The sequence below is a fragment of the Myotis brandtii genome, unplaced genomic scaffold, assembly GCF_000412655.1.
Source record: "Myotis brandtii unplaced genomic scaffold, ASM41265v1 scaffold2927, whole genome shotgun sequence".
Lineage (NCBI taxonomy): Eukaryota > Metazoa > Chordata > Mammalia > Chiroptera > Vespertilionidae > Myotis > Myotis brandtii.
Genome location: NW_005361186.1, coordinates 48,207 through 76,154, shown reverse-complemented (window position 1 = coordinate 76,154; position 27,948 = coordinate 48,207). Strand labels below are relative to the sequence as shown.

Below are 27,948 nucleotides of genomic sequence, written 5' to 3'. Positions count from 1 at the left end.
ATGGAGATCGTAGGCGGTGGTCCAGGGAGGCCGCTCTGGGGCGAGGTTGCACGGAGCCGAGCAGAGGCGGGAGGAAGAGCGGAGCAGGCCCTAGAAATGCTGGGGGAGACCAGGAAGTCAGGGCGGGTGAGGCCGGGTCACTTTGGGGGTTGGAGTTGGATTGTAACCGCAGCGGATGCTGTTGAAGGATTTCGTTTACGCGATGCAATATGTGTCCTGTAGATCCTGTAGATCCTTATGCTCCCTGAGGTGTGAACTGCCATACGAAAGGGAGGCTTTCTATTGCACTGAGATAAAGTTGGCTTTATTTACTAGTCCACTGAGAGTCTACTTGAAACAATAAGTGTTACCTCCCCCTATACTGACATTGTCAGTTTATTTACTTAGAAAAGGACACCCAGGAAAAAGGAAATATGATATTATGGGAAGTCTGCTAGAAAGAGGAATGAAGACCAGAATTCTCGATTTCAATTGTGTTGGGATCTCCCTTGACAGACTTAACTTACTCTCCTGGTTTTAGGTATCCCAGATATATTAAAGGCTCTTCAATCTAAGCGTCTAGCCCTAACCGGTTTGGCTCAGTGGATAGAGCATTGGCCTGCGGACTCTAGGGTCCCAGGTTCGATTCCATTCAAGGGCATGTACCTTGGTTGCGGGCACATCCCCAGTAGCGGGTGTGCAGGAGGCAGCTGATCGATGTTTCTCTCTCATCGATATTTCTAACTCTCTATCCCTCTCCATTGCTCTCTGTAAAAAATCAATAAAAAAAATATATATATATTTTAAATCTAAACGTCTAGCCAAGACCTTCGCTACTTTCAGCTCAGCTGTGCCCCACTAACTGGGCCTCTCCACCTGGATGTCCCACAGGCACCTCGGACTCAATGCCTGAAAGGGACTCATTTTCTTCCCCCAAAAACCTGTTCTCTTGCGCTGCCCATCTGCCACCTGTTCTTAGTTAGTTCCCACCGTCCACTCAGACTGGAGCTGGATTCATGGTATTGTCCTGGACTTCTCTCTTCCTCACCCTCTCCAACCCCCACCCCCACATCCAGTATCCTTCAGTCATACCTGTTTCATCTCCTGAATTAGTCTTTTCTGGCCCATATCTTCTTTATCTCATCTGGGCTTCTGTACTGGCTTATTTCCTAACTGATTTCCTTGACTCCTCTTGTGCCCCCCCTTGAACCCATCCTCCATAAACCAGCTCAGAGTCATCTTCCTAAAACAGCTCCGATCTCCTCACCACCTTCCTGGAATTCCAGGCCTGCAAATCACCTCTCCTCCCCTTTTCTTTCCGCCTAATCCCCTACATGGCTGCTTCCTGCGCTAACAGCAAACCATTCCTGGGTGCTGGTGTACCTGCCCTATGTCTCACCTCTCCACCTTTGCTTCTCTTGTGCACGCCGAAAAGATTCCCACTCTTGATCCACTCCCGGTATTCAGTGTCACTCTTCTTATCATCTCACCCCCTCTCTAGGATTCTGAAATACCCAGTTTGTCTCTATTGTAGTACTTGGCTACATTGCTTCCTAATTATCTGTTAATGTGTCGCTCCTACCTCAAAACACTGTAAGCGTCCATCTGTTTTCTTAGCTGGAGTGGGAGCACATCCAGGCGTATAAGGGCCTGGCTGTATACAAGAACAGAAGAAAGGCCAGATGCAGTGCATATGGGGCTGAGACAGCCAGAAAGAACCTGTTCCTCAAACCCCTTTGGTGAGCAGGTTCAGGATCTGAGATGCTGAGGCAGGGGCATGAGGCCAGTGGTTTTACACCAACCAGTGCCCCAGGGTGTTGTCTGGTTAGCACCCATCAGACCTAGAGTTTACTTGTCTGGTACCTCTTGTTCATCGCTGTATCCACGTTGCAAGAGAATAGTGGCCCTTCAGGAAACTAACTGCAGAGTGAATGTCATAGAGGAGGTGATGGGACAGAATAAGCAAGGCCTCTGCCACAGCTGTGCGCCATCAAAATAGAAACACAAGTTTGGAAATAACTGGGCCTGACATTTGAATCTCATTGACAGGCTGAAATTTTTTTGTGTCTTGTCTTGGGCATAGTAAAAAAAAAAATCTGATATTTTACTTTTTTTTTAATACAAATATTTTTTGAATTCTCAGATATGTTTAATATATTTTTATTTATTTCAGAGGGGAAGGGAGAGGTAGAGAGAGATAGAAACATCAATGATAAGAGAGAATCATTGATTGGCTGCCTCCTGCCCGCCCCACACTGGGGATTGAGCCCGCAACCCAGGCATATGCCCTGACCCGGAATCGAATCATGACCTCCTGGTTCATAGGTCGATGCTCAACCACTGAGCCATGCCAGCCAGGCACATAGCTTTGTGATTTTAAAAACAAATTAGAAGTCTCTGTACCGCTTAAAGCAACTAAATGTTGCCCGAGTGCTCTATCAGTTCTTCAACTTTAATTTGCATTCTTTTTTATTTTTATTTTTGTGGCACATAAGATAACAGTACATGTTACAGTTGGTGGGTGTTAGATTTGTGGCAGTACTGGGTGAAATAAGTGTTTTTTTCATACTTATAATGTTGGGGGTGGGGGTCTCTCAACCCAATATGGTACTGATCAGGAGCAGTGCCTGTTCTGACAGGTGTGGGTTTGAGTATAACACTTCACCCCCACCTGAAACGGCTTCTGTGCTCACTTGTGGTGAGAGAGGCTATTGGATTTTCTCATTTCAAAGCTTGGTATTTCCTACATCCACCTCTCATTTTCACTTCCCCTCAGTTGATTGGAATGAACTAAGCCTATATTGTCAGAAACTTAGTTATATTAAGTTTAAGAAAACGCAGGTCAAGAAGCAGTTGTGGAAGGAAACTGCTTTGAATATGCACTTCACCTTCAGAGTTTTGAAAGAAATTAAATAATGAATATTTCTCTGTTTTGCTTTAAATGCTTCAAACATTGGTACCTTGTTTTTATCAGCTAAATTCTTGGGTGAAAACAAGTGATCTTTATACATATATTGAAAATAGATATTTTAAACAGGAGAAGAGCTTCAACAGCCTATGGGTAGAGAATGTGAGACAATAATAATACCCACAAATTGAACAGTGCTTTGCTCTTACAAAATGCTTCTGGTACTTGCTCTTAATTTTGGCCTGAATCATAAACATTACATATATTTATAGGCATTAGCAACAGTTCTGTAACATTGCACTGCTGGTAGTAAATAGCAAGCTGAGACCTGGCCAAGGGTTTGTTTCCACTGTGCTTTGTTTCTTCACCTAGGATGAAACAGTCAAAATTCGCTTTCTTGTCCAGCTCCCTTTCCTGCCCACTGTCTAGGATCTGCTAATCACAGTTACTTGGTCGAAATCTGTTTTCAATTACAGAAGCATCTGGCATATCATCTTTTACCTTCACCCATTACAGGTATGGGTTGTCCACTGAGACAGATTATCACTTAAAGAGTTAGACATTTTGTTGCACTTGAAGAACCATCTGGAGATAGACACTGTACTATTTTTAAGTGAAAGGGGCCAGAATACAGAATATGTAGAACACGTGATGCTATTTAGGTCACACACAACTGCATTTCTGTTTCACATGTAAGTAAATGCATAGGAAAGATACATATCAGCAGATAACAATAATTCCCTGGGAGGAGAATGGGGTTTGGGTCTCAGTGATCAAAGCACTTTTGATTGTATAACTTGATATAGTATATGAAATTTTTGCCATGAAAATGTGTTCTTATTGGTTAGGACTCTCTCAATTGCAATTGGAGAAAACATCCAAGCCACCCTAGTTTTAAGGGCAAACTGAAACACAGCTTCATGCAGAGCTCAACTAAAGACACCAGAACCCAGTTTTTGTCTGTTGCAAGTTCTGCCTACCCCCAGATTGGTTTCCTTTTCAGACAGACTCCCCAACATGTGTTAAGCTGGCAGAGCACAGGTCCAAACTGTGTCTTCTCTTCAAGTCTACTGGGAGAGAACTGGAGATTTTCCTAAAGCCTGAGCGAGGGCATCTCTATCTGTGGGGGGTCCATTCTTGAACAAGCCCTGTGGCCAAGGGAATTCATGCTGATTTGGTTGGCATAAGCTCAACTCACTGATTTGCCTCCATATGGATAAGTCCAACCCAGACCACTGCCTCCTTCCACAGGCCCTGCCTTAATAGTAAACAGCCCTGGAGGGGGAAAGGGTGTAAGTGCTCAGCAAAAATGCCCAGTACCAAGCCTCATGCAGAAATCAGTGTCATTTAAGTCCTGTTCGTCAGTGTTTATGCATTTCTGATTGCATTATGAAGTGTTTTCTAAACAAGAAGAAAGAACAAGAGCCCCCAATAACACTTTGGTAATATCCTGTAGCTTGGGGTTTGTTTGTTTTTCTTTCTTTTTATTAAAGAATAGTTCAGGCATTTATCGGTATCTGGCCAGTTTGATCTGCCCACTTCCTCCTTCCCCACTAAATCCTTAAGCAATTCCCAGACTTCTCATTTCATTTCCAGATACTCAGTATATATCTCTAAATGATAGGGACTCTTTGTAACATAACCACAGTACCATTATCACACCCTTCTAAAAACATTAATATGAAATCAAGCTGTTGAGTTCTTCCCATCAGTTCATAAGAATTTTTATGACATATTTCAAACAAAACCCACCCATTGCATTTGGTTGATATGTCTGCTAAGACTTAAATTCTAACAGTTTTTATCCATCTTGTTTTTCTTTGCAATTTATTTTGTTGGAGGAACTGGGTCATTTGTCCTGAGGATTTCCCACATTTAGGGTTTTGCTGTCTCCGTCCCATGGTCTCATTTGGCATGTTTCTCTGCCTGTGCATTTCTTGCAAACCGGCATTAAGAGTTAGACCTGATGAGGTGTAGGTTAGTGTGCAGGAGGAAGAAACTCCTTTCAGTGTTCTTCCCGCTGGTCTAATAGTGAAGTCTACATGAGACAGGTAAGAAAGTAACCAAATTTTATTACATATGTACATATGGGAACCCCATATCTCAGAGAGTCAGACCCCACATACAGGAGAGGGACAGAGACAAAGTTAAAATGAGGGATATGTGACCTGAGCTAAGGATGAGGTAAGGCACCTGGGGCTACAGAGGGGAGGAGGGACATTGAAGGATGACCAGAGCAGATGTCCAGTAATTAGTAGCTGCCCTGTCCTATTGATAGGTCAAAAAAGCAACTTCTGGTGAAACTCTTATTATGGGCAAGGCCCCTAATTTAAATTCCCTAAGGGAGAGAGAAGCGTTGCCCTTGAGCCTGCAGGGTCTCAGTTGCCTTCAGCTCATGACAATCCACATACCACAGAGGCAGATCTTTGGTGACTCATTCTGAACTACCATAGCAGCTTTTTTGTTTTTGTGAGATTATTTAGCAGGTGGTGCTGTGTTCTTGTTGCATCACATCTGGCATCGAATGAATAGTTGCTGATGTTTGCAATTTGCAAGTAGAGATGGACCAGTGGGTTTGTGTTTGTGTGTTGTTGTTCTGATTTATCCATTTTAAAGTTGCTCAGTAATTTTTAATGTTTTAGCAGACATTGGTGATCTTTGCCCACATCCACTCGTTCATTAGTTTTAACATGGATGAATATAAGCACGGGTCCCTACACAAAGTTACTACAATCAGGACTGCATTTGGCTCAGTTCTGTGGAATTTGTCAGTCACACAATCACGTTGTATTCTCTATAGGCAGATCCCCAGATGTGGCTTGTTTGTAACAAGAGGAAAGGAAAACCAATTGGCTGGTCAATGCCCAACCTCAAAGGAAATGCACTTCAATAAACTAATTTTACTATGGTTTCTGGTATAATTTAAGTGAGAACATAAGGAATCAAAATAGACCATAATAAAATTATTAATATAAGAGAAGTCTTTAGTAACTTGGAAATCAATACCCATAAAGGTATAAAGCTCACTTTGTATGGACTAATTAAACTTCAGTCCATCAAAAGGGTGTGTGTCACTTTGTAATTATCTTTTGGAATATTGAGGTCACATTGATTCCAAATATATACTTGTTTACATTTACCTGGTTGATCTTAGTTTGCTCCTCCAAAAGACTTCCTAGTACCTCCTAGTGCAGTGTTTCTCAATCTTGGCTGCACATTAGAATCACCTGGGAATCTTTTTAAAATCCTGATTTCTGGGCCTCATCCTCTGGAAATTCTGTTTCTTTGTTACCAATGTTGTGGCCCCACCCCATAACAAAGAAACAGAATTTCCGGAGGATGAGGCCCAGAAATCAGGATTTTAAAAAGATTCCCAGGTGATTCTAATGTGCAGCCAAGGTTGAGAACCACTGTCCTAGTGGAACATTAGTAAAGACCATTTATAAGATGCGTAAAAGACTTGAGGGTTTGGTTATTCTCCACAGGCTTGGAAACTCCTAATTTTCCTAATTTTATAATTCCTTATGTCACGCAGCAATTATTCCATGGCCCAGACAGTGATGGCGAACCTATAACACGTGTGTCAGAGGTGACACACGAACTCATTTTTTTGGTTGATTTTTCTTTGTTAAATGGCATTTAAATATATAAAATAAATATCAAAAATATAAATCTTTGTTTTACTATGGTTGCAAATATCAAAAAATTTCTATATGTGACACGGCACCAGAGTTAAGTTAGGGTTTTTCAAAATGCTGACATGCCGAGGTCAAAAGGTTCGCCATCACTGGCCCAGCAGATAGAAGACTGTGTGTCTTGTGGTTTGGTCATAGGTGGTACAGGTGGAGGTAGAGGACTTACATAATGAGAACAAGGCTAACCACAGTGCCACTTAAAACAAGACTAAAATTGCCCAGTAAATGAAAACCGTAACTGGGAGGGGGCTATGTCGGGTACAGCAAGTGTGATCCCTGGGGCCAGTTGTGTGGGACTTGAGCAAATCCTTGCATCTCTTGTAGGATTTGCATTTTTACTTTGCAAGACCAATGAAAATGATGGAGTGCAGGGGAGATGCTAGTTTCAGCAGAGGGGCATTGAGGGGAGCTCATTTTATAAATAAGCACCCCATTAGTTAATTTTTTGTTGTGATTCCATTTGCTTCCTCACATTACTCAGGCAATAAGGACACACGATCACTACCACCCTGCCCCATAGCTGATAAAACTGCCAACTTTAAATGTGCTTGTTTCATAACAATGAGGAAATATGTGCTTCAATTAGAAAAGCCCTTTGCAGATGAAATGTATGTGGTTATTCTCACTGCTCATGTGGCAGTTCTGAACTTGAGGAAAAGAAATGCAAGGACTCTGAAATACGATTTTGTGTTGTTTTGCCCTCTAGGAGGTTTCAGTCAAGAAGAACTTCTAAAAATATGGAAAGGGCTCTTCTATTGCATGTGGGTGCAGGACGAACCCCTTCTGCAGGTAACATGAACTTCCCTTTGTCACATTACTGGATCTTTGGCCTAGAGCCGTGGTCGGCAAACTTCGGCTCTTTGGCCCCTTGAGTGTGGCTCTTCCACAAAATACCACGTGCGGGCGCGCACATACAGTGAGATTGAAACTTCGTGGCCCATGCGCAGAAGTCGGTATTTTGTGGAAGAGCCACGCTCAAGGGGCCAAAGAGCCGCATGTGGCTCGCGAGCCGCAGTTTGCCGACCACTGGCCTAGAGGGATAAGAGAGACTTGTTGTATCAGTCCCCTAATGAGCCAAACAAACTGAGAAGCATTGCTTAAGGATTCCCTGTCGCCTCTTGTCTTATGGAAAAGGATGCAGTGTCCAAGCATTGAGGTTAATTACCTTTTCAGATAATAAAGAATTCACATAAATTAAAGGTTTGTCATTTCTCTGCCAGTTTCATAGTCCCATGGTAGGGTTTACCTTAAAGTTTTTGTGTTTTTTTCTCTTATTTGTGGTAAAAAATGTCATGGCACTAGTCTAGGGGTGGGCAAACTTTTTGATTCGAGGGCCACAATGGGTTCTTTAAACTGGACCGGAGGGCCGGAACAAAAGCATGGATGGAGTGTTTGTGTGAACTAATATAAATTCAAAGTAAACATCATTACATAAAAGGGTACGGTCTTTTTTCTTTTTTTTTTTAGTTTTATTCATTTCAAATGGGCCGAATCCGGCCCGCGGGCCGTAGTTTGCCCACGGCTGCACTAGTCTAAGAACCTGTGAGCAGCCCTGGCCCCATGCCGACCTCTGCCACAGTTTTAAGTGGTGCAGAGGACGGGGCAGCCACCTCCAGGGTCAGGGGCTTCGTAGAGCCACTCGCGGCCCCTTCTGATGCCCACACTTACAGTCGGCGGAGACTTGTCACACGTGTGTGTGTGCATGGGGACCTGTCTGCCGAGCACAGTGGGCACCCCCACCACAGCTGTTTAGAAAAACACTTTCACTGTTTAAAGAGTTCAGTTGTGATGTGTAAAAGCAAAGTGAAGAGTAAGCCTTGAAATGCCATTCAGAACCCTCTAACATCATGGGTGGATTTTACTTGTCTAGGTTTTTAAGGCACAACTCTGCCTTTTCCTCCAAGCCATGTAGTAACTCACTCTGATTATTGCTTTTACTAACCTGAACATATTTTGAGTAGGATAGCAAGGCAAAATATTTTTAAATTACATTCAAAAGTAACAGCTAGCAGCTTTAGTGGAGGAAGGAAATGGAATAAGAACATCGCTTTCGGGGAATTCATTAGAAATGGGTGAGGGAGACCTGAGGCCGGGGGAGGTGCAGATAATATTTATGAGAATCTATCTTTTACGTAACTCATAAAAATTCTTTTGTTGACAGTCCCCTTAGACCCAAACCACCAAATTCTCTACAAGCAAGCTTGCTGCCTCTGAGTAGGACTTGTGTTTCCAAAGGCACTTTTGCGCAGGTCAGAGCCTAAGGTGCTATTCCCTGTGCTTGCCTCCACCCTGCCGCTGCCGCCTGTCTGAGCCAGCCAGGGAGAGGGGACTCTAATTCCACTCACTGAGTTTCCTAGAGTGAGAGACCTGGGGCGTCTGTGTTTCCATTACTGGGGGATTAGGATAGACATCTCAATTTAAGTTATCTTTTAAGCCACGAATTGACAGCTAACTTATTTCTTCTGTAGGTCATTTGAACAGATAACTAGAGATACCTTTTTAAGCAGACAGCTTAAACAAATCTCAGAGGCATATGAAATTGGCACAGTAGTCCATTGAAATTGGAGATTTTGCATAGATACCCACATGCACACTTCTTAGTGGAAGTGACATTGAAAACAGAGGTACAGATTCTCACTCACCCACCTACCCAAGCAGGTATGGGCCGTGGTGCTGTCATCTCACAATGTTGCCACATAATAACCCCAATGTTTCTCCCCAACCCGCCTTTGCAGGAGGAGCTAGCGAACACGATTTCCCAGCTCATCCATGCTGTTAACAACTCCGAGGCTCGTAAGTCCTGATGTTTTCATGCCTCTCAAAACATCCTTGCTTTTCCCATTTGGTAACTTGCCTATGCTATCTAATCCATATTGTTCCTTCTCCTTCCTTCCAAGCTTCCGTTTCCCAGTGGTCTAATTTAATGTGAACCTGGGGTATCAGTGTGTAGATGTCAGGCGACAAACTCCTCCCATGGGAAGAAACTATGATAAACTTAGATACTGACTCTGAAAGAGGGTGAAGGAGTACCTTGTAGAATATCATATTGGATATCTCAAAGATTTCAAAAAAATATACCTTAAATAATCCTCCAGAATCTCCAAATTCTGAGTTACTTTAACACTCCTAGAAGCTATCCGTGCGTATGTCAGTGTGTGCAGTACCCTCTGGATGCCAGGTTTATCCCCAAAACTAGAGCCATTAAGGTTGTCACTGGTAATAAACTGTAAAGTAACCCCCCTTTACCAAAAAGGATAAACAGGGGAGAGACATTACTTCTGGGACACTCAGGCTCTGATTACTTCCAGGGAACAAATGAGACTGCAGAATGATTTTTTCCTGCTCACCCTTCCTGTGAACAGAGCCATCCAATAGCCTTCATAGCCCTCAGAGGTTGTCTGAACTTGAGCAGAGCCCCAACTGACATGTAATGAACAAAATTCTACACATGGAATATGGTATAGGTCTTCATGTACCAAGAAAGATTTGTGCAAAAAGAAGTGAATAAAAAAATTTTTTTGACAAAATGCTAGTTTTGTGGCTCAGAAGAGAAAAATAGAATGTTTTGTTATGGCTCATCCAGCTGACACTGAGCATGAAACAGAAAGCTGAGTTTCTACAAGAGTCATTCAAGTGTCCATCAAAATTACTGGCTTTGGATTCTTAGGTGTAGGTGGGTTGAAAAGACCTGTAGACGTGGCTCAGAAAATCTGATTTAGAAACTTGGCTTTCAGGAGATAAAGAAAAATGCTCCAGAGAGCATTCTAGTTAAGCATTAAGATATTACCAGGTTTCCTGTTACTATAATGTGCTTTTGCTTAAATGTAAAAGAAAGTATTAAGCATATTTAATGATTGACCAAATTTTCTAGCAGCCCAAGAATTCTTGAGAAAAGTATAACATGAATAATCCTAGTTTGTTTCTTTTCATTATTTTTGTGCTTTATGGTAATGTGTTAACCTGAAACCAAGCATTCAGAGCCTTCTGTTCACTGCAGAGCACCTGTTCATTCAGACCTTTTGGCAAACCATAAACCGAGAGTGGAAAGGGATCGACAGGCTGCGCCTGGACAAGTACTACATGGTGAGATCAGCAGGCCTTCATCCCAGTTACTGCAAAGGCTCATGAGAGGGAGGGAACATTCAGCATCTTAAAAACAGTGGGAAGTTTTGATTGTGAAGCAGAGTTAGTTCTAGACTTGCTGAGATGACAGGCAATGTGAACATTAGACAGCCTTTGAACCTGTACTCAGAGACCTCTCTCTTGTCCCTTTCAGATGTTAGGGACCCGTTTGGGGACCTTTAGTTAGCATTTTATGATCTAAAGTTAAACGTGATTATTGTGGATATTTTCTCATTTGGGGATCCAGGCTACACCCGTGTCATTGCCTCATTCTACAAAGCTGATCAATCCTCCTTCCTTTTGTAACACAAGTTGTCTGTCTTTAGTTGATCCGTCTGGTCCTGAGGGAGTCCTTTGAAGTCCTGAAGCAGAATGGCTGGGAGGAAAGGTTGGTAAACTATTTGTGTTAGCATTTGGTGGCCTGAAAACTTTTAAGGTAATAGTTTGTTTTTCAAGCCTTTCAGTTAATCACCAAGTATGAATTGCCACATCTGTGCTATGAGAGGCAAAACCCCCTTTCGCATAAAGAACTTAAAACCCAGCGGAGGAATATGAAAGAGTTGAGTACATAAGACAGTCAGCTTTTTATACTGATTTCTGTAGTTACTTTTTTCCTTGTAAAACTTTCTCAGTCTCGCATGGCTTGTGGTGCAGTGTAGCATGAGACTAAATGTTACATATTCCTGGGGGGGGGGGGGTTTTTTGCGGTTGGCACACTATAGTTAATAGACCCATATGTGTTGTTTTCTTCAGCCGAATCAAGCTTTTCCTCGATGTCTTGATGAAGGAAGTCCTGCACCCTGAGAGTCAGTCTCCAAATGGGGTGAAATTCCACTTCATTGATATTTATCTGGATGAACTATCCAAAGTGGGAGGGAAAGAGGTAAGAAACAATCCGACGTCTGCCAGTGATGTGATGAGACCACAGCTAACCTGAACAGGGCTTTGCTCCTCAGATCCTCCTGTGAGCTAGAATGCAATGCTGTTGGTGGCCCTCTGCACTGCCAGTGACAGAGCGTGAATCAGTTCAACCTGGCTTTTGACACATTCCTTCCCCATCTAAGAATGTGTCCTAAGCAACTAATGAGACATGTGGGCATGATTCATGCACTAAGGATGTGCATGGAATCTAACTTAGGAAACGTTTGAAAGCACCTACATGGTCCAATAAAGAATTTGAGAACATGAGGAAATGCTCAGAATACTGAGTTTTTAAAAAGCAGTAGGAAAGAAAGGCAGTAGACCAAGCTGTGCAAAGGGGTCGGACTTATGTGAGTGTGCATTCATCCAGGAATAGGCAAAGGACTAGAGGGGAAAGATTCTTTAGCATGTCAGTGACTATCTGAATTAAAAATTGTGAGCAATTTTTACTTTTTCTTTCACAAAGTGTTCTGAAGTGGACAAGTATTTTTTTAAATTAAAGAAAGTATAAATGTTGTATTAAAAAAATACTCCCTCATCTCATTCTCTGACTGTCCATACAGAGCTGCTCCACAGAGGAGGAAGTGTGGAGCGGCGCTGGAGGGTCACTGTGCTAAGATGCCCGAGCGGCTGGAGGGCAGCTGTGGCTTTGGCCTGGCTCTGGGCACCTGGGTGATTCATGCACAGTGCGTTTGGCACTGTGAGATAAGTGTTGCTCAGTCTGATTCAATCTGTGTGAAAAAAAGAAGTGATACCTTTTTCAAGGACTTGTCAGAAAGGAGAAAAGGCTCTTTTTTCCCTTATTTTTATTTTATTTTTTCTATTTGATTTCTAAATTACAGCTTTTAGCAGATCAGAATCTCAAGTTTATTGATCCATTCTGCAAAATTGCTGCCAAGACTAAGGAGTAAGTGATTCACATGTTTGTTTTTGTTGCTTCAATTAGTGTTTAATTGGGGGAGGTGGGTTGTTTTGTGTTGTTTAGCATGATACAAGCAAGGTACCTGGGATGGTTGTCCAAAGCTAATAACAGCCAAATGCTTAATTCCCATTGGCAAGACGTTTGAAGCTTTGAGTCATAATTCGGCTTTGCTGTTTGATCCCAGTCATTCCAAGAATCACACACTCCCCCACCCAGAGTTCAGCAGTTGATGGTCCCACTGCTTCTGGCACAGAGCCCTGGACTGGCTCCTTATGGCCACCACTGCTTAGCACAGAAGTGTAGTTAGGAATACGTGTGCTTGCTGAGCAGCTGGGTGGTCACACCGGGTCCTCGGTAGGCTGGAATGGGAGGTGCAGTGACCCCTACTTCTCATCCCTCTGTTCTCTTCAGACAGTGAGTTCCAGACCATTGGTTTTAATCACATCCTCTTTGCTGTGCTTCCCCCTCAGCCATACACTGGTGCAGACTATAGCTAGGGGTGTTTTTGAAGTCATTGTAGATCAGTCTCCTTTTGTACCTGAAGAGACGATGGAAGAACAGAAAACTACAGTGGGTGACAGCAACCTCCCTGAAGAAGAGAAAGCTGAAAATGAGGTGACATGGAGAAAAACATTCAGTAAAAAGAAGACAGGTAAGAGAGTGTCCGTAAGCACTCTTTAATACACTTGTTGGGATCTCAATGACTACAGCCTAGAATTTGTCAAAGATGGCTTTGGCTTGAACGCCTGAGAAAGGAAGCAGATGCATATTCCCAACCCCTGTTTTGTTCAGGGGTCCTCTGGGGAAGACCCTGTGCCACCCACCCGATTCTTTTTTTTTTTTTAATATATTTTATTGATTTTTTACAGAGAGGAAGGGAGAGGGATAGAGAGTTAGAAACATCGATCAGCTGCCTCCTGCACACCCCCTACTGGAGATGTGCCCGCAACCACGGTACATGCCCTTGACTGGAATCGAACCTGGGACCCTTCAGTCCGCAGGGCAATGCTCTATCCACTGAGCCAAACCAGTTAGGGCCCACCCGATTCTTATCTCCCAGGATGGCGGGACATTCCCCAAGGGTTTATCATTGTTGGTGTTGCATTGGGTTTTGTTTGTTTTTGTTGTTTGGGCTTTTCAGTTGTATTTCAGCATCCTAATGTGGACTGGGATCTATAGAGGGTCCTCGACTGGGATCTATAGAGGGTCCTCGACATGCACATGATGTGCATGTGCGTTGTGAGCGCACACTTGTTTCTGTAGCCTTCGGATCTCGGAGTTCCTTCAGGGCTCTTTTTCTTGGGAGTTTAAATGCCCACTGTGGGCTGATGCTGTTCTTACCACTGTTTTATATCCGTGCAGTCATGTAGAGAATATGCATTAAAGTTGTGGCCCATTAGAACTCGGTGGTGCACGGCTGTAGTGCATGGTGAGGGCATCCCTGAAGCCATTTTGAAATGCAGAGTTTTCTAAACCAGTGACCAGACGAAATTTAATCATGTTTTTGAAAGCAGGACATAAAACTCTATGTGGGAGGAGCCTGATTCGTTTTACATTTACATGTGCCTTACATAATCAGGGAGGATATATATCAAAATGTTAATATTAATAGCCCCGTGTGGGAGAATTGTAAGTGACTTCTGTTTGTTTTATACTTTTGTCTGATTTTCTACATTTATCATGTATTATTTTTTTAACAAAAAACAAGGAAAAGAAGAAACATTTTAGTTTTAAATTCCACATAGGTGGTGGGTTAATTAAAAAGCCTGAATAAATTCTATGTGGCCATGGCAGCTGCCTCTGGGTCCCCCTGCTCCCCACGTTTCTATCTAAACTAGAGACGTCTCTCTCCAGGAGCACCAGCACCTGCTCTGTCTTCTCTGGCTGTGCCCTGAGGTCACACCACTAATGAGCTCCTAGGAATCCAGAAACAGTTCAAGTTTGAAAAGTGGAGTTTTCATTAGCAATTTTTATCTGCTTTCTCGTGGGCTTTAGTGCTTTTTGAATTATTTATTAAATGTTAAAATTTGCATTTATATATTAACTTGTGCCTCCTATAGCAGCCCCATGAAGTTAGTATACTACTATACAGATTTTTTTTTACTGCAGCCCAAACCTGTCTGAAATTAGGGACAGACAGGCTCCTGAATCCACACTCCTTCCACAGCCAGAGTCACACGGTGCCTAAACCCCTGACCAGCAGCTTCCCGTCCCCTGCGCTGTCTGGAGGGGGCAACCATGTGTGCTGAACAGTATTGAAGGCCAGGGAGGCTTATCTGTAATCGATTTAAAAGACAGAATTTATGATTGCTCCTGGGTATTTTTTCATGTCCAGGGACTGAAAACCCAAAACATCTTTGGGAAATTATACTAGTAAATGTATTGCAGGGTTTTTCTCTTTAAGGAAATTTTCTTTTTCAGTAAGAGACACCTAATTAGACAGTGGCTCCTTCGGGAGTAGTCATTGCTGTGTAATTGAAGAATTTTGTCTTTGGCTGTGTTTTAGCACTGGGCAAATATCACTCCAGAAAGGAAGGAATCAGTGATGAAGGTGAGACAGACGGTGGTGGAAGCATGGAAGACACTGGGCCACTTCTCCAGGTTGGTGGCAGTTGTTGCTTTTTTTAGAAGATAGATTTACTGTGGAGTGGCCTGGCTAATTGGGAATTAGGGTCAGAGCTAATTAAACTCTAAGGCCTAATGTGTGAAGTCCTTTCCATCCCTTCAGTCACTAATGTCACCTTCCTTATAATGAGCTTATTGCAGACACATCCAAATATGATGGAATTTTGCTAAGATATATTCCATACAGCAAAGTCAGCTCAGCGATACTTCTTATTTTTATTTTTGGTTAATCCTCACCCAAGAATATTTTTCCATTGATTTTTAGAGAGAGTGAAATGGAAGGGGAGAGACAGAGAGGTACATGGTACATGCCCTTGACCGAACTCCAATCTGGGACCCTTCAGTCTGCAAGTCACCACTCTAGCCACTGAGCCAAACTGGCTAGGGCTTAGTAATACTTTTTAAATAAAGGTTACTATGTTACCAAGTGCAAATTGGACATCTTTGTAAATTACATTACAAAGAAGCACACCCAAGTGAATTGTATGTGGTATATTTTACCACAGAGATCTTGCTTAAGTCTTTGGTTGCCCAGTCTCAGCACGTGCTTGTTCTGACGGCCCCTGTGAGTGCTTCCAGAGTCCCAGCTGGGGGTGCTCTGACCCTAGGACAGTGATGGCGAACGTTCTGAGCTCGGCGTGTCAGCATTTTGAAAAACCCTAACTTAACTCTGGTGCCGTGTCACATATAGAAATTTTTTGATATTTGCAACCATAGTAAAACAAAGACTTATATTTTTTTATATTTATTTTATATATTTAAATGCCATTTAACAAAGAAAAATCAACCAAAAAAATGAGTCCGCGTGTCACCTCTGACACACGTGTCATAGGTTCGCCACCACTGCCCTAGAAGGTGCATTTCCAGGTTACTGCAGGTTTATGTTCTTTTTTCTTCTCACGTAGTTTGACTATAAGGCTGTTGCGGACAGGCTCCTGGAAATAACCAACAGGAAAAACATCCCTCCCTTCAACAGGAAACGTCTCTGCAAGCTAATCAAGAAGTAAGTGATTGCTTGAGAAGGTGTCCCTTGATTCTCATTCATGTTCAAGTCCAGCCCTTCCATTTATCTCATGGGATAGGACATGCTGTTACCATGCTTACATTTTTTATTTTTAGCATATATATGCACTTATAAACTGCAATGGTTAATGATGACAGTCACCTGCCTACCACTCCACCCCACCTCCATGTCCCATTCTGCAAATGCAGCCACACTCAGCTGTGTTTCATATTGATGTAAAAAGAAGTCTGCCCTGACTGGTTAGAGCGTTGGCTCATGCACTGAAGGTTTCAATTCCCTGTCAAGGGTATGTTCCTGGGTTGCAGGTTTGATCCCGGCGTGACTGGGGCTGTGTGCTGGAGACAACCAATCCATGTGTGTCTCTCTCATATCTATCTTTCTCTAGCTCTCCCTCTCTCCCTCCCTCTCCCCCTTCCTTCCACTCTCTCTAAAACAAATCAATGGGGAAAATACCCTGGGTGTGTATTAAAAAATAATTATAAAAATAAATCTATTGATAATATCTAAAATTAGGTTGAGAAATTGCAATGTGAGCCCTAACCAGTTTGGCTCAGTGGATAGAGTGTCAGCCTGTGGACTCAAGGGTCCCAGGTTCGATTCCGGTCGGGGGCGTATGCCTTGGTTTCGGGCACATCCCCAGTGGAGAGTGTGCAGGAGGCAGCTGATCGATGTTTCTCTCTCATCGATGTTTCTAACTCTCTAACCCCCTCCCTTCCTCTCTGTAAAAAATCAATAAAATATGTTTAAAAATTTTAAAAAGAAAAAAAAAAGAAATTGCAATGTGAGTGTACTGCTGAGGTGTTACCTGTTGGTGCGATACTGAGCTGGGTAAGGGTGTAGCTTTTTACCCCTTCCCCCACCCCTGGTGTGGTTATGCTGTAGTCGTCGTTGATATCGTTATGACTGTACCAGTATACACTGCAGAGCCCTGTGTCCTATTATGATTGATGATATACAATAGCTGAGTTTGATCACAGTCCATGTAAGCAGGCACTGTTCTGAGCACTTAAATTACTTCATGTTATGTGGTAAAGCCTCATAAGCTGCCTTCTGTAATTCCCTCCTCTGACGCATGGTTGACTCGGGCACAGGGAAGTCACCGCCGGCCCAAGGTTGTAGCTGCCAGACACAGAGCTAGATTCAGACCTCCTGCCACTCCCCCACTCTGCCCACTTCCTTTGTATTCTAATGCACCAAATCTTATAGACTAAGCACTACTTTCATTTCTCCACGTGGTAAACGGGGGAGCTGAGTAGAGGCAGAGAATCTAAGCTGTGTCAGCCTTTGGAGACTAAGAAACAAAGTTAACTGAGGGTGACCTTGTCCTTCATTTTTGGCCTTTGCATCACACTGCCTTTTCCCCCTCCCCTTCTAGAGGAAAAAGAATGTGAATTCTAAATATCACGTGTTTCTTAAAGTTTGTGCATATGTTTATAGAAGACAGAAAGAGGGGATTTCTTTATGAACTTTTGTTGTTTTCCTTTTCAGATTCCAAGATCTCTCTGAAGGTGAGGAAGACAGAGCATTAGAACTGATGTTCTTACCTAAATGTGGACCTCACTGAGCACATTTAGGCCAAATAGTAAAAAAGCAAGATTGAAAGCATAGAAAGAGTAGTAGCCTTTATCTTTGAAAGATCGTCAGTTACACCACTTGCTGCTCAGCTGAGAGAAGCCCGAAGAACCACCGTGTGGGGTTTTTTCTTTTTTTATCTCACCACCCACTCTCCCATCCCAGGAACCACGCTGAGCCAGACGCGAGGCTGTATCTGTGGGGAGAGGGGGGCATTTGAACAAGAAGGGTTTTTATTGGTCCATGTAGTTTTCAGTTTGACCTTTTTTAAGAACAGTCGATTTCTCAGGGTCCCTTTTGTGACTGTAAGATCTGCTGTCCCCTGGGGGAACTGCTGTCTATAAACGTGGTGACATCTGAACAAATCAATGGCTCACTGCCCCCATCCCTTGGGCCCTGAGGTGCTTAGAACTAGGGTGCCCAGACCTGGTTGGCATATCTGGAGATGATGTCACCCAAGCTTTACAGTCCCTTGCCTTGAGTGAGAAAGCCACAATGTTGAGAGCCTAAAGTCCCTGTGTTAGCAGCTTTGAGGTTTGGATGGAGAAGTAGTGAGGAACAGTGACCAGGAGGCAAATGAGGTGGGGAGGAGGCATGCTCTCAGGCCCCTGGGGACAGCTCTGAGGGCCTCAGAAAACTGACTACGTGTGACTTTGGTGTCCAGCAGGCAGTATGTCTCAACTCGGTTTTGCTGAGGACATTTCTGCTGATGAAGATGACCAAACCCTCAGTCAAGGAAGGCATAAGAAAAAAGGAAATAAGCTTTCAGAGAAAACCGACATGGACAAAGGTGAAGGTGAGGCATAAGGCTTGGGGCCAGCAAGGCCTGAGAAGGAGGGGTGGGCTGCCCTCAGCGACCTTGGGCCCCTCTGCGGTCCTGAGAACCTCTGAGCCACTGTCTTGATAAATTGTTACAGAGCAAACGCTTTTGCTCTTATGGCTGAAAAGTAAAGATTGTTTCTGAGTATTGATTTTTCTGGGACACCCGCATTCCCACTTCCGGTAGCATCTGAGAAGCAGATACACACTGCCCTGTGACTCGTTTGTCTTATTACCACCTGGATCTGTGGCTTTACCTTTGGCCTGAAAATTAGTAGAAATCTGAATATATTTCAGCTCCATTTATATTGAAAAGGCATTAGCAAGGTTTCTAATCACAGCTGGGAAAGGGAGGAAATGGGACAAAGCAGAGAGCTCAGGGAGCTCACGTGCGCTGAGGATCAGAGCCTTTCTGGTGGTAAGACAGCCCCACAGGCGTTCTGTCGGCCACTCACTCTGCCCCAGAACCCCCTGCGAGACCTGCTGTCTGCTTGGCGTGGGGGCACCTGCTTATTGGTTTATGTGTCTTTCTAGGAAACAGGTTCTTTCTTGCTGAGGAAGAGGAGAGTAAAGCTGGTGTTCACAAGAGGAAAAGGAAAAAGAAGAAGAACCACCTTCAACCTGAACACTTAGGGTCGGGGGTCAAAGCCGTTCCCCCAGAACAGAATGGGGACCCAGAACAGAACGGGGACCATGAGCCAGAGGCAGGTCCAGGAAGAGCCCAGAAGCTGGGTGGGATTGCGCTAGGAGCAGGGGTTTCGCCCAGCCCCCAGGGGCAGAGCAGCTCGGAGCACCCCCTTGTGCATCCTCCCACGCACAGCAGGAGGAAACGACCAAGGAAGAGGAGCCCGCGGTGCCAGTTACTGGTCGCCGAGTCCACAGTGTCACCTCTGGAGGACTTGTGTCAAGGTGGCCCCGACAGTGGTTATGCTGTGGTGCCTGTCCCCCAGGCTTCCCCAGCCAGTGGAGCCCCAGCCCTGAAGAGGAAGCGGAAACTCAGAGCTCCCCTGGCCAACGGCAGCCCGCCCACGCTGGCCTGGCCCCCGCCCCAGGAGGAAGGCCCTGCAGCCAGCCCAGCAGAGGGAGGGGATTGCCCAGCCACACTGCCCCCAGGTGGGAGACTGAAGAAAAAGAAGGGGGAGCCCAGCCGTCTTGACCTCTACAACCCGTCCACTCAAAAAACTGCCATCTTCAAAAAGAGGAAGAAAATGAGAGAGATGCTGAACTTGGTTGAACACAGCAGAGGACTGGAATCCGAACTGAAGCTCGTCCAGGCTCTGGTAAGGCAACTGGGTTCCAGGCAGGGTGACCACGGCTTCCTGCTGAAAGAAAGATCAGGGGCCCTGCCTCCGGCTTCCGTTTGCGGTGGAGGGAGGAGGGGGAGACGGGTCAGGCCTCCGAACTAAGCAGCTGTCATGATTCATAGTTCCCTTTACCAACAGAAAGAAACGTTCCCCCACTCATTCCACCCCCTCCCCTACCCCCACCTCACGCTCACTCTGAGGGGCTACAGAAGGGCCACATCAAGCTGGGAGAATGGTCCGTGGCCCAGGCAGACAGGCCGCCCTTCAGTGTAAACAGGCAGACAAGTTCCTCCATCAAATGCTGGTCTTATTTTTCTTTCAACTCATGACCAATCCCGTGCCCATGCTTTCTTTTTAATGAAAAGACTTTCTTTCCGCTTGGCTCTCTAGGCCCATATATGAATGAAAACTGGGCTCTGGTTCCACTATTCACACCCTCACTCTGGACATACCGTGCATTCAGTGGTCGGCAAACATAACTCCATAGGCGCACAGCCACGCCTGATCGTGCACACTCCCTGCTGCTTTCACTCCTCAGCTGCAGAGAGGAGTAGTTGTGGCAGACACTTTGTGGCCCTCAAAGCCAAAAACATTTACCCCCGGCCCTTCACGAACAGGCTTGCTGATCCCTGTTCAGTACTTGTGTTTGCACTCACTACTGTGCAGCAGTGTGAATGTTAGGGGAGTTTCTGGTCAGTAAGAAGCCTTAGCTGGGGGAAAGCAGAACATTCACCTGGACTTCGCTCTAATCCTAGACCTTCCCCTGACAAGCTGTGTCACCTTCCCTTGGCTCTGCAGCCTCCTCCCTGAACTCACTATTTATTTGATGCTCTTTCTTCACTAAGAATATCAGAAAATTACTTCTTCGCATCATTTTCACAGGCCTGCACCCTCTCTTCGAGAGGATTAGAACTGTTGCTAAATAAACCACAGGGTTATCGGGGGTTTTCCTCCAAAAAGGGCAATGTGTCTCTACATCTCTGCCAGCAGGGGTGGGAAGGCACATGGGAGAGGACTCCTGCGTCTGCCCCTCATGGGTGCTCAGGGAAGGCAGACAGCTTCCAAGCCAGGACCAAGGACTTGCCAAAACCACCCGTGTGACATTGGCCACATTGGGTTTCCCAGACCCCTGCAGTCCCAGAACTAGTGCCCAGTCTTTGCTGTGGGTGGTGGGCAGCTGTAAAGCACCCAGTGAATGTTCTTCATCTGCCTTAAGTGGACCTACAGTAAGCTAAGGTTCTTTTATGGAAGAAGAAAAATACGTTTTATAAATCTAGTGTTGCCTGAATGCACTGTGTTTCAAAGTCTCCAGTGTGTGCAGTAATGCCCTGGCCTCCACATCACCACCATTCCCTCACTGACTGACCCAGAGCACCTTCCAGGCCGGCGAGCTCCATTCATGGACAGGGCCCTCTGTACAGAGCCCTGTATCGTTTACACTGTACCTTTTCTGTGTTTAGATACACAAATGCTTACCTCTGCTATAGTTGCCTGTAGTATTTAGTGTAGTTACATGCTGCACAGGCTTGTAGCCCAGGAGCAAAGGCTACGCCGCAGAAAGACAGAAATCTTCAAAACATGAGCCTTGAGTTTGAAGAAAAATAAAAATAGTTCTTGTGGCTGAAAAGATAGGAAATTTCTGTGTAAGTTTTTCTCTCTCCTGGGCCTTGACCAGCACAGCTAGAGAGAGGACGAGTCATGAGTAGGGGCGGTGGGGGATTGAGAAAAGGAAAGAGACAGAGATAGTAGGGAAAGCTGGGACCAGGTGGGACGCTGCCCTCTGATGGAGGGACAGTGACCCAGAGCTAGTGCAGCGAGTTTATTATATACAGCATGATTCCAGGAAGTTTTACTAGAGTTTAAGACAAAGGAAATTATGTGAAATCATGGTTAAGGATCAAGCTGCAATTCTTCATTCTTGTGGCTTCTTTGTAATTGTCACTCCTGTCTGAGCCCGGATAATTGCGTCTGTTTCTGGCGCATGGCTAAACTTAGATAATGAAACCCACCCCCTGGCATCTGAGCTAAAGGTCAGGCCAACAACATACCTGCCTCTGGCACGGTATGTTTCTAGGACATGGCTCTGCCAACACCACTGGACTCAGCCAACAATCAGCTCATGCGCCTTCCCAGGCGCGCTCTACACTTCCGGGCCCGGCCAGTGTGGCTTAGTTGGTTGAGCATCAACCCATGTACCAAAAGGCCACTTGTTCGATTCCCGGTCAGGGAACATGCCCAGGTTTCAGGCTTGATCACCAGTAGGGGGTGTGTGGGAGGCAACTGATTGATGTTTCTCTTGGTGTTTCCATCTATCCCTCTCCCTTCCTCTCTCTCTAAAAAATCATTTAAAAAAAACATTTTTTTGAAAAGGTAGGAAACCTCTGGCCCTACCATGGTGAAGTGGCAATTCTGTTCATGAAGTGTGTGTTCTGCTGAGCCAGAAAAGGTGTTTGCAAGTCTGGTTCTGGAAATGGTGGGGGTTGGGGCATCGGAACTGGTAAATAGGTCTCATTGAGATCCCCTTCAACCTGTGGCCTCGCTCCCCATGGTGTCTGCACCTGTCCTACTTTCACTTCCTGTGTGTAGGTGTGGCGCAGGTGGTCCTGGGCGTGACCCTCCCTCTCTTCTCATCCCTCACACAGGGGAGCAGTGGAGCTTTCAGCCCTTTGAAGAAGAAGAAGCTGAGGACTGAGAATGACTTTGTGAAGTTTGACACCCCCTTCTTACCAAAGCCCCTGTTCTTCAGAAAAGCTAAAAGCAGCACCGCCACCCCTGTGACCCCTGCTATGCAGGTAAGCGCACTGCGACCAAACCAGAGGGGCTGTGCTCAGCAGACGCTTGGCCTCTGCTCCTGTCCACGTGCACAGGCTCCTGTTTGCTATGCAGGTAAGCGCACTGCGACCAAACCAGAGGGGCTGTGCTCAGCAGACGCTTGGCCTCTGCTCCTGTCCACGGTGCACAGGCTCCTGTTCCAGGAGCCCAGGTCTGCTGTGCGGGCTGTGCTGGGACTTCTGGGGCCGACCCTCGGGATTGACCAGAGGTGCCTCCTCTTAGAACTCATGGGAATAGGGGAGATCTAGAGAGACCAGTAGTGAAGGGGGCCCCCGAGGGCCCTGGATTTACAGATCAGATGGAGGAAGACCAGAGGGGCCTGCCACGGACACTGGCAGGTGCTCAGACTAGAAGAAGGAACAAGTGCTGTCCCCAGTCGGGTGAGGTGAGCACTGTTCTGGGAAACCAGGTGGGAGGCCATGAAGGACGGGTCGCCTCTGCCAAGATGCAGACCAGTGTCTGCGGGAGGCTCATCTGGGGTTGCGTCCAGGAGATGGAGGTCTTGGTGGAGCTGTGGAGACGGGGGCCTGGGCTGGCCCTGCTGGGGAGACCCACAATAGGTGGGCTTTTTGAGAAAGCAGTAGGTGCTGTATAAATAGCCTCCAGCCGGCAGAGGGACCACTGCCCATGTGAGTGTTTATGCCTAAGACACTTTCAGGATATTTGTAAATGACTCTGGGCTTATGGAAGCCAGGTCCTCTGATGAAATGATAATGTTAAAGCAAAACGGTCTGAGGTAGAACTGGGGACTCACACAAAAATACGGGGTTCTAGGAAGGAATTTGAGAAAATGCTCCAGATCAGTTTGGAGTTCTGTGCACAAAAGGCCGGTGATGTGGGTACATTGCTCACCAAAGTTCAGTCCCATTGTAGATACAATCTAATCAATTTTGCTTCCAAGTTAAGGCTTAAATTCTAGGATGCAGTGAGTGGGAACTTCATATAATTTTTCAATGTTGAACTTTTTCTATAACTTGAAGGTTTCAGACATGGTAATTTTGCTCTGCTTTCTTCCCCGGAAGGCAGAGGCGGAGTCGGCAGTGAGGCAGTTTACTGCAGAGGGGTGCTGGCACTGCCCACCTCCCAGGTCTATGAAGTGTGCCTGCCAAAGTGCTTCATGCAACCCAGACCTGGGGTGTGTGCAGCGTGGTCCTGATGAGGCCACGGAGGTGGACACAGGCCCTGGGGCCTCCAGGCTGAGCGCTCCTGTGGGCTGGTGCACCTGTGAGTGCTCAGGGACGCAGACACACAGGGCGCCTCAGCTCCTTGTGCTCCTCTCACTCCCATTATGCTTTTCTTCTGCAGCTCAACAAAGCACCGTCCAGCTCCAAGAAGGTCACCTTCGGGTTGAACAGAAACATGACTGCGGGTGAGTGCGGGGTTTGCTTGCAGTCACCGTCTGCTCCTGGGGAGGAGGGCCCTGACCCCTCCCGAGGCAGAGTTGGTCCCCACCTCCCCAGCGGGGAGGCCAGGGGAGGTGGAGGTTGGCGGCCAGGTTTTCTGGGGTCTCTGGAAGGAGCTGACCTGGTAGGAGGTGATGTGGATGGGTGGATGGCCTACCTGCCTAGAATATGTTAGTCGTCTTGGCCTGAGATTTAATCGTCTGTAAGCTATAGCCGCCTCTACCTAAATTCAGACCCACCCTACCCAAGAGGCGGGGAAAAGTGGGACATCTCGTCTTTCAGCTTTTGACATGGGTGTGATTCATTTGTGTTGGTTTTTTCCCAAAGGAAACCAATGTTTTTTAAAGCATATGAGTGTAAAACCTGACTCTCTTTAGGCACAAGTATCTGTGCGCGTGCGCATCTGTATGTATGTACGTACAAATGCACGCACACGCACACGGGAGCAGCTATCAGGAGAGACCTGGGCAGCACCTGACTCTCTTTAGGCACAAGTATCTGTGCGCGTGCACATCTGTATGTATGTACGTACAAATGCACGCACACGCGCACAGGGGAGCAGCTATCAGGAGAGACCTGGGCAGCCCGTCTCCCTCCATCTCTCCAGGTTGAGTCTGTAGATGGGGAGGCAGTGTGGGAGGAATAAATGCCAGAAAGAGGGCTCCTCCTGGGGCTCTTTATTGAACCCAAGTATCACAAGGGGGCCCTCGGGGCATTTTCATTTGGGGAGTAAATTCATTCTTGCTGGTGACTTTCATTTCCTCAGAAAGCCCTGGAGGCCAGTTCTCTGCAGGGCTGCCCTGCACTGAGCACCCTGGCTCCATCAGGGCCTCCTGGGCAGCACGGAGGCAGGACACAGGGTGGGTTGGCAGGACAGAGAAATCATACCCATTAACATGTGGCTCACTTTCATTGGGCAGAATTCAAGAAGACAGACAAGAGCATCTTAGTCAGCCCCACAGGCCCCTCCCGAGTGGCCTTCAACCCTGAGCAGAGGCCCCTCCACGGAGTGCTGAAGACCCCCACCAGCTCCCCTGCCAGCACCCCCCCGGGGACCAAGAAGCCGCTGACTGCCACCCCAAAGAGAAGGCCAACAGCTATGGACTTCTTCTAATAGTAGCAGAGTCCCTTTGTAAAAACTGCTTTTGTACAGAATACTCTATAAATTATAACTTTTAAAAGGTGGGGTGTTTTTTATTGCTTTATAAATTGTATATATGAGGGTCAGAGTGTGAGCCATGACGCTGCTGTGGGCATCTTGGTTGAAGTTTCACTACAAACACGGTTTGTGCTGGCACTCACCGGGATTTCCACACTCGTGGGAACCTTGGTGACTCCCCTAGCGTGGGAGCCGAGAGCATGTGACCTTCACCACGGATAGATGCTGCTGGGACGTGACAGCCTGGGGTTAGACTCCATCGGCTGTCCGCCTGTGCACAGCTTGGGTACTTGTGCCTGCCTGCTTGGCTGATTTCTGGTGGTTTTTCATGTCAGTCTCCATTTAAAAAGCACCTAGGCTTTGTTCCCAGGCTCTGTGGGTAGTGGGCAGTTTTTGATCGGATGACTCTTTGACTGAATCCGAAATACAGCTGGGGATGAGCCTTCTAGTGGGGGCAGGAGAGCAGAGCCCGTGGCCTGTGGCCTTCCCTGTGTTGCTACCTCTCAGACAGCCCAAAGTGTCCTCATCGGAGAGCAGCGCCCCCCGGCGCACCCCCGTCCAGTCATCGTGCTCTGGCTGCTCTGTATACGTAAATGTCTGTGCCAGCGGCCTATCGCCGGGCGTCCACATGAGCAGCTCTCCCATCTTAAGTGAAAACGGTGCTCCGAGGCCTGGCCACAGCACCCGGAGACCGAGCTCCTGCTGGGAGGCAGGCGAGCAACTGCCAGGACCATTTGTGTGTATTTACTTGTTCATAGTTACCTAATATCTGAAATGCTGAATCATGCACTTGCAGATTTTTATAAAGTCCTCATTTTAATTAGAAAAGGTGGGAGGCACACAGACTTACAGTTGGAGAAACAAATGCAACTTGGAGCAGCGCTGCTTAATCCTTGATCTGATCCCAGAGCCTGAATGAGGGGTGAGGTGCAGACTCGGGAGTCAGGGGTCGCGTCAGGAAAGCCCCTGGCCCGGCTCATTCTGAGTTTGCACAGTAACAAATTGCAGACCTAAAGATGCAGTTGTAACTGGGGGACACACAGTTTTGCCTCAGGTGCCCAGGGCTTCCCCAGCCTGCTCTCCACTCAGGGATCTCAGGCCTCCTAGAGTGAAAGCCTCCCTCCCCACAAGCAGGAGCCCCAGTTTCTCACCAAAACCAGGGCCAGCCCACATTGCTACTTCCCAGCTGAGGGCCCGGGGTGCCACCCCTCCCTGGTCAGGGCTGTGGCTTGGGAAGAAAGGCCTTCTGGGATGACATGGTCCAGCTGAGTGGTTTCCTTAATCACATGACCAGGGGGGCAGACTTACCCAGGAAGGCCCTGCTGCGAAGGAAGGGGAACTGTTCTTTGCCTGCTCTATAACGAAGTGTTGTTACGAGGTCAGGAAGAAAGAAACAGCGAACATTGTGCTGCTGTTAGCTCTTGTAGTGAGACGTCTTCATACAAGATGACCTTGTGGCTGCATGGTTTTAGTGAGCTACATTCAACATCATACTTAAAGTCATTCAAAACCAGAACTGATGTGTGAAAAGATTAGATCTGAGTTGTCAGATATTTTTAACTTCATTTTTTTTACAAAAGTATCATTATTGGTCAAATTATTTTTCTAACAACTTTTATTTCAGCTTTAAAGATAGGTCTTATAGTCAAATGGGCCATGTAATCCAGCCATGTTAAGATGTCTTAGCAAGACATTCTAGGGCAAAAAGTGGCACATTTATTGTCGTGATGTGTGCAGGACCTTCTCTTCATAGCGCTGTATGTCACTTGTCTCTTCTGGGCTACCAGCGAGTGCCCTGTGCGTGCTTCTGCACGTGACTGCCTGCGGACTGGGTCCTGAAGGAACAGTGTGTCTTGGGTTCCATCTGTCCTCTGACTCTGTCCTAACTTACTCCATTTTGTGGGTAAGTCCAGTAGGTTTACTGTGGCTTATTTTTAATGCCTAAATTTTGGCTACGAAAGAAAAAAAAAACAATTTTTTAAAATTCTCATTACGTATACATACAAGAATGTCAGATAAACTATTTAGAATACTGGTTTTCTACTTGATGCATGCTATTTTCCTAGGTAAAATCGCCAAGGGGACTTGGCAGTCCAAAATAGGAAATAATTTAATGCTGTCGGTCTTACAGTATTTTGTAAAAACAATCGTCTGTACGATTTGGTATCACACTTTACAGCATATTGTCCTTTCTAACTTTTACTGAACTGAAAGCACAAAGGGGAGTATAAAGCAGTTGTTAGTGTTGGAAAAAAATATGAAATTGAGTCCATATTTTGATTTTTGTGTGTTTTCTCTGAACTTACCTGACTGCTGGCAAGGACTGTTTGTTTACGACCACTTTGTGTTAGTGTCTGCAGGGTTTGTCAGTACTCATCAAAGCCAAGTTCAATAAAAAAGTTGTCTTTGCCTCAGACTTGTATTGGATATTGACGGTCAGTGTGCATAAAAATACGCCTCTCGGGAAACTGCTCAGTGCAGCAGGGGTGGGAGGTGTTGGTGCCGTTGTGAAGGTTTGAAAACAAACTGTTCAGGCACCTGTCCTTCTCATGTGTTCACTACACGGAGCTGGGGGGCTGCTGGGGCAGTCTCCGCGGGATGGGGGAGCAGACACTCGCTGCCAGACCTACCATAAAGCACAGGCCTCGGCCTGTGAGGACGAT

At 46.0% G+C, this 27,948-nt stretch overlaps 1 protein-coding gene across 1 annotated transcript; it reads left to right on the top strand.

Moving 5' to 3' along the window:
• RRP1B (ribosomal RNA processing 1B) lies at positions 1–27,701 on the top strand. Its single transcript, XM_014542222.1, has 18 exons — positions 1–9; positions 1,597–1,718; positions 3,270–3,403; positions 7,289–7,371; positions 9,318–9,375; positions 10,580–10,665; positions 11,031–11,092; positions 11,458–11,587; positions 12,468–12,532; positions 13,018–13,199; positions 15,054–15,148; positions 16,078–16,175; positions 17,685–17,704; positions 18,436–18,564; positions 19,122–19,867; positions 22,534–22,683; positions 24,029–24,092; positions 25,047–27,701. The coding sequence occupies exons 1-18, from the start codon at positions 1–3 to the stop codon at positions 25,238–25,240; spliced, it is 2,427 nt and encodes an 808-aa protein (XP_014397708.1). The 3' UTR covers positions 25,241–27,701.
• Positions 27,702–27,948: the final 247 nt, after the last annotated feature.

Coding starts and splice junctions, on each gene's coding strand:
- RRP1B (XM_014542222.1), top strand. Junction 1,719..3,269: donor CTGTTCCTCAAACCCCTTTG/GTGAGCAGGTTC, acceptor AGGATGAAACAG/TCAAAATTCGCTTTCTTGTC. Junction 10,666..11,030: donor GCCTGGACAAGTACTACATG/GTGAGATCAGCA, acceptor GTCTGTCTTTAG/TTGATCCGTCTGGTCCTGAG.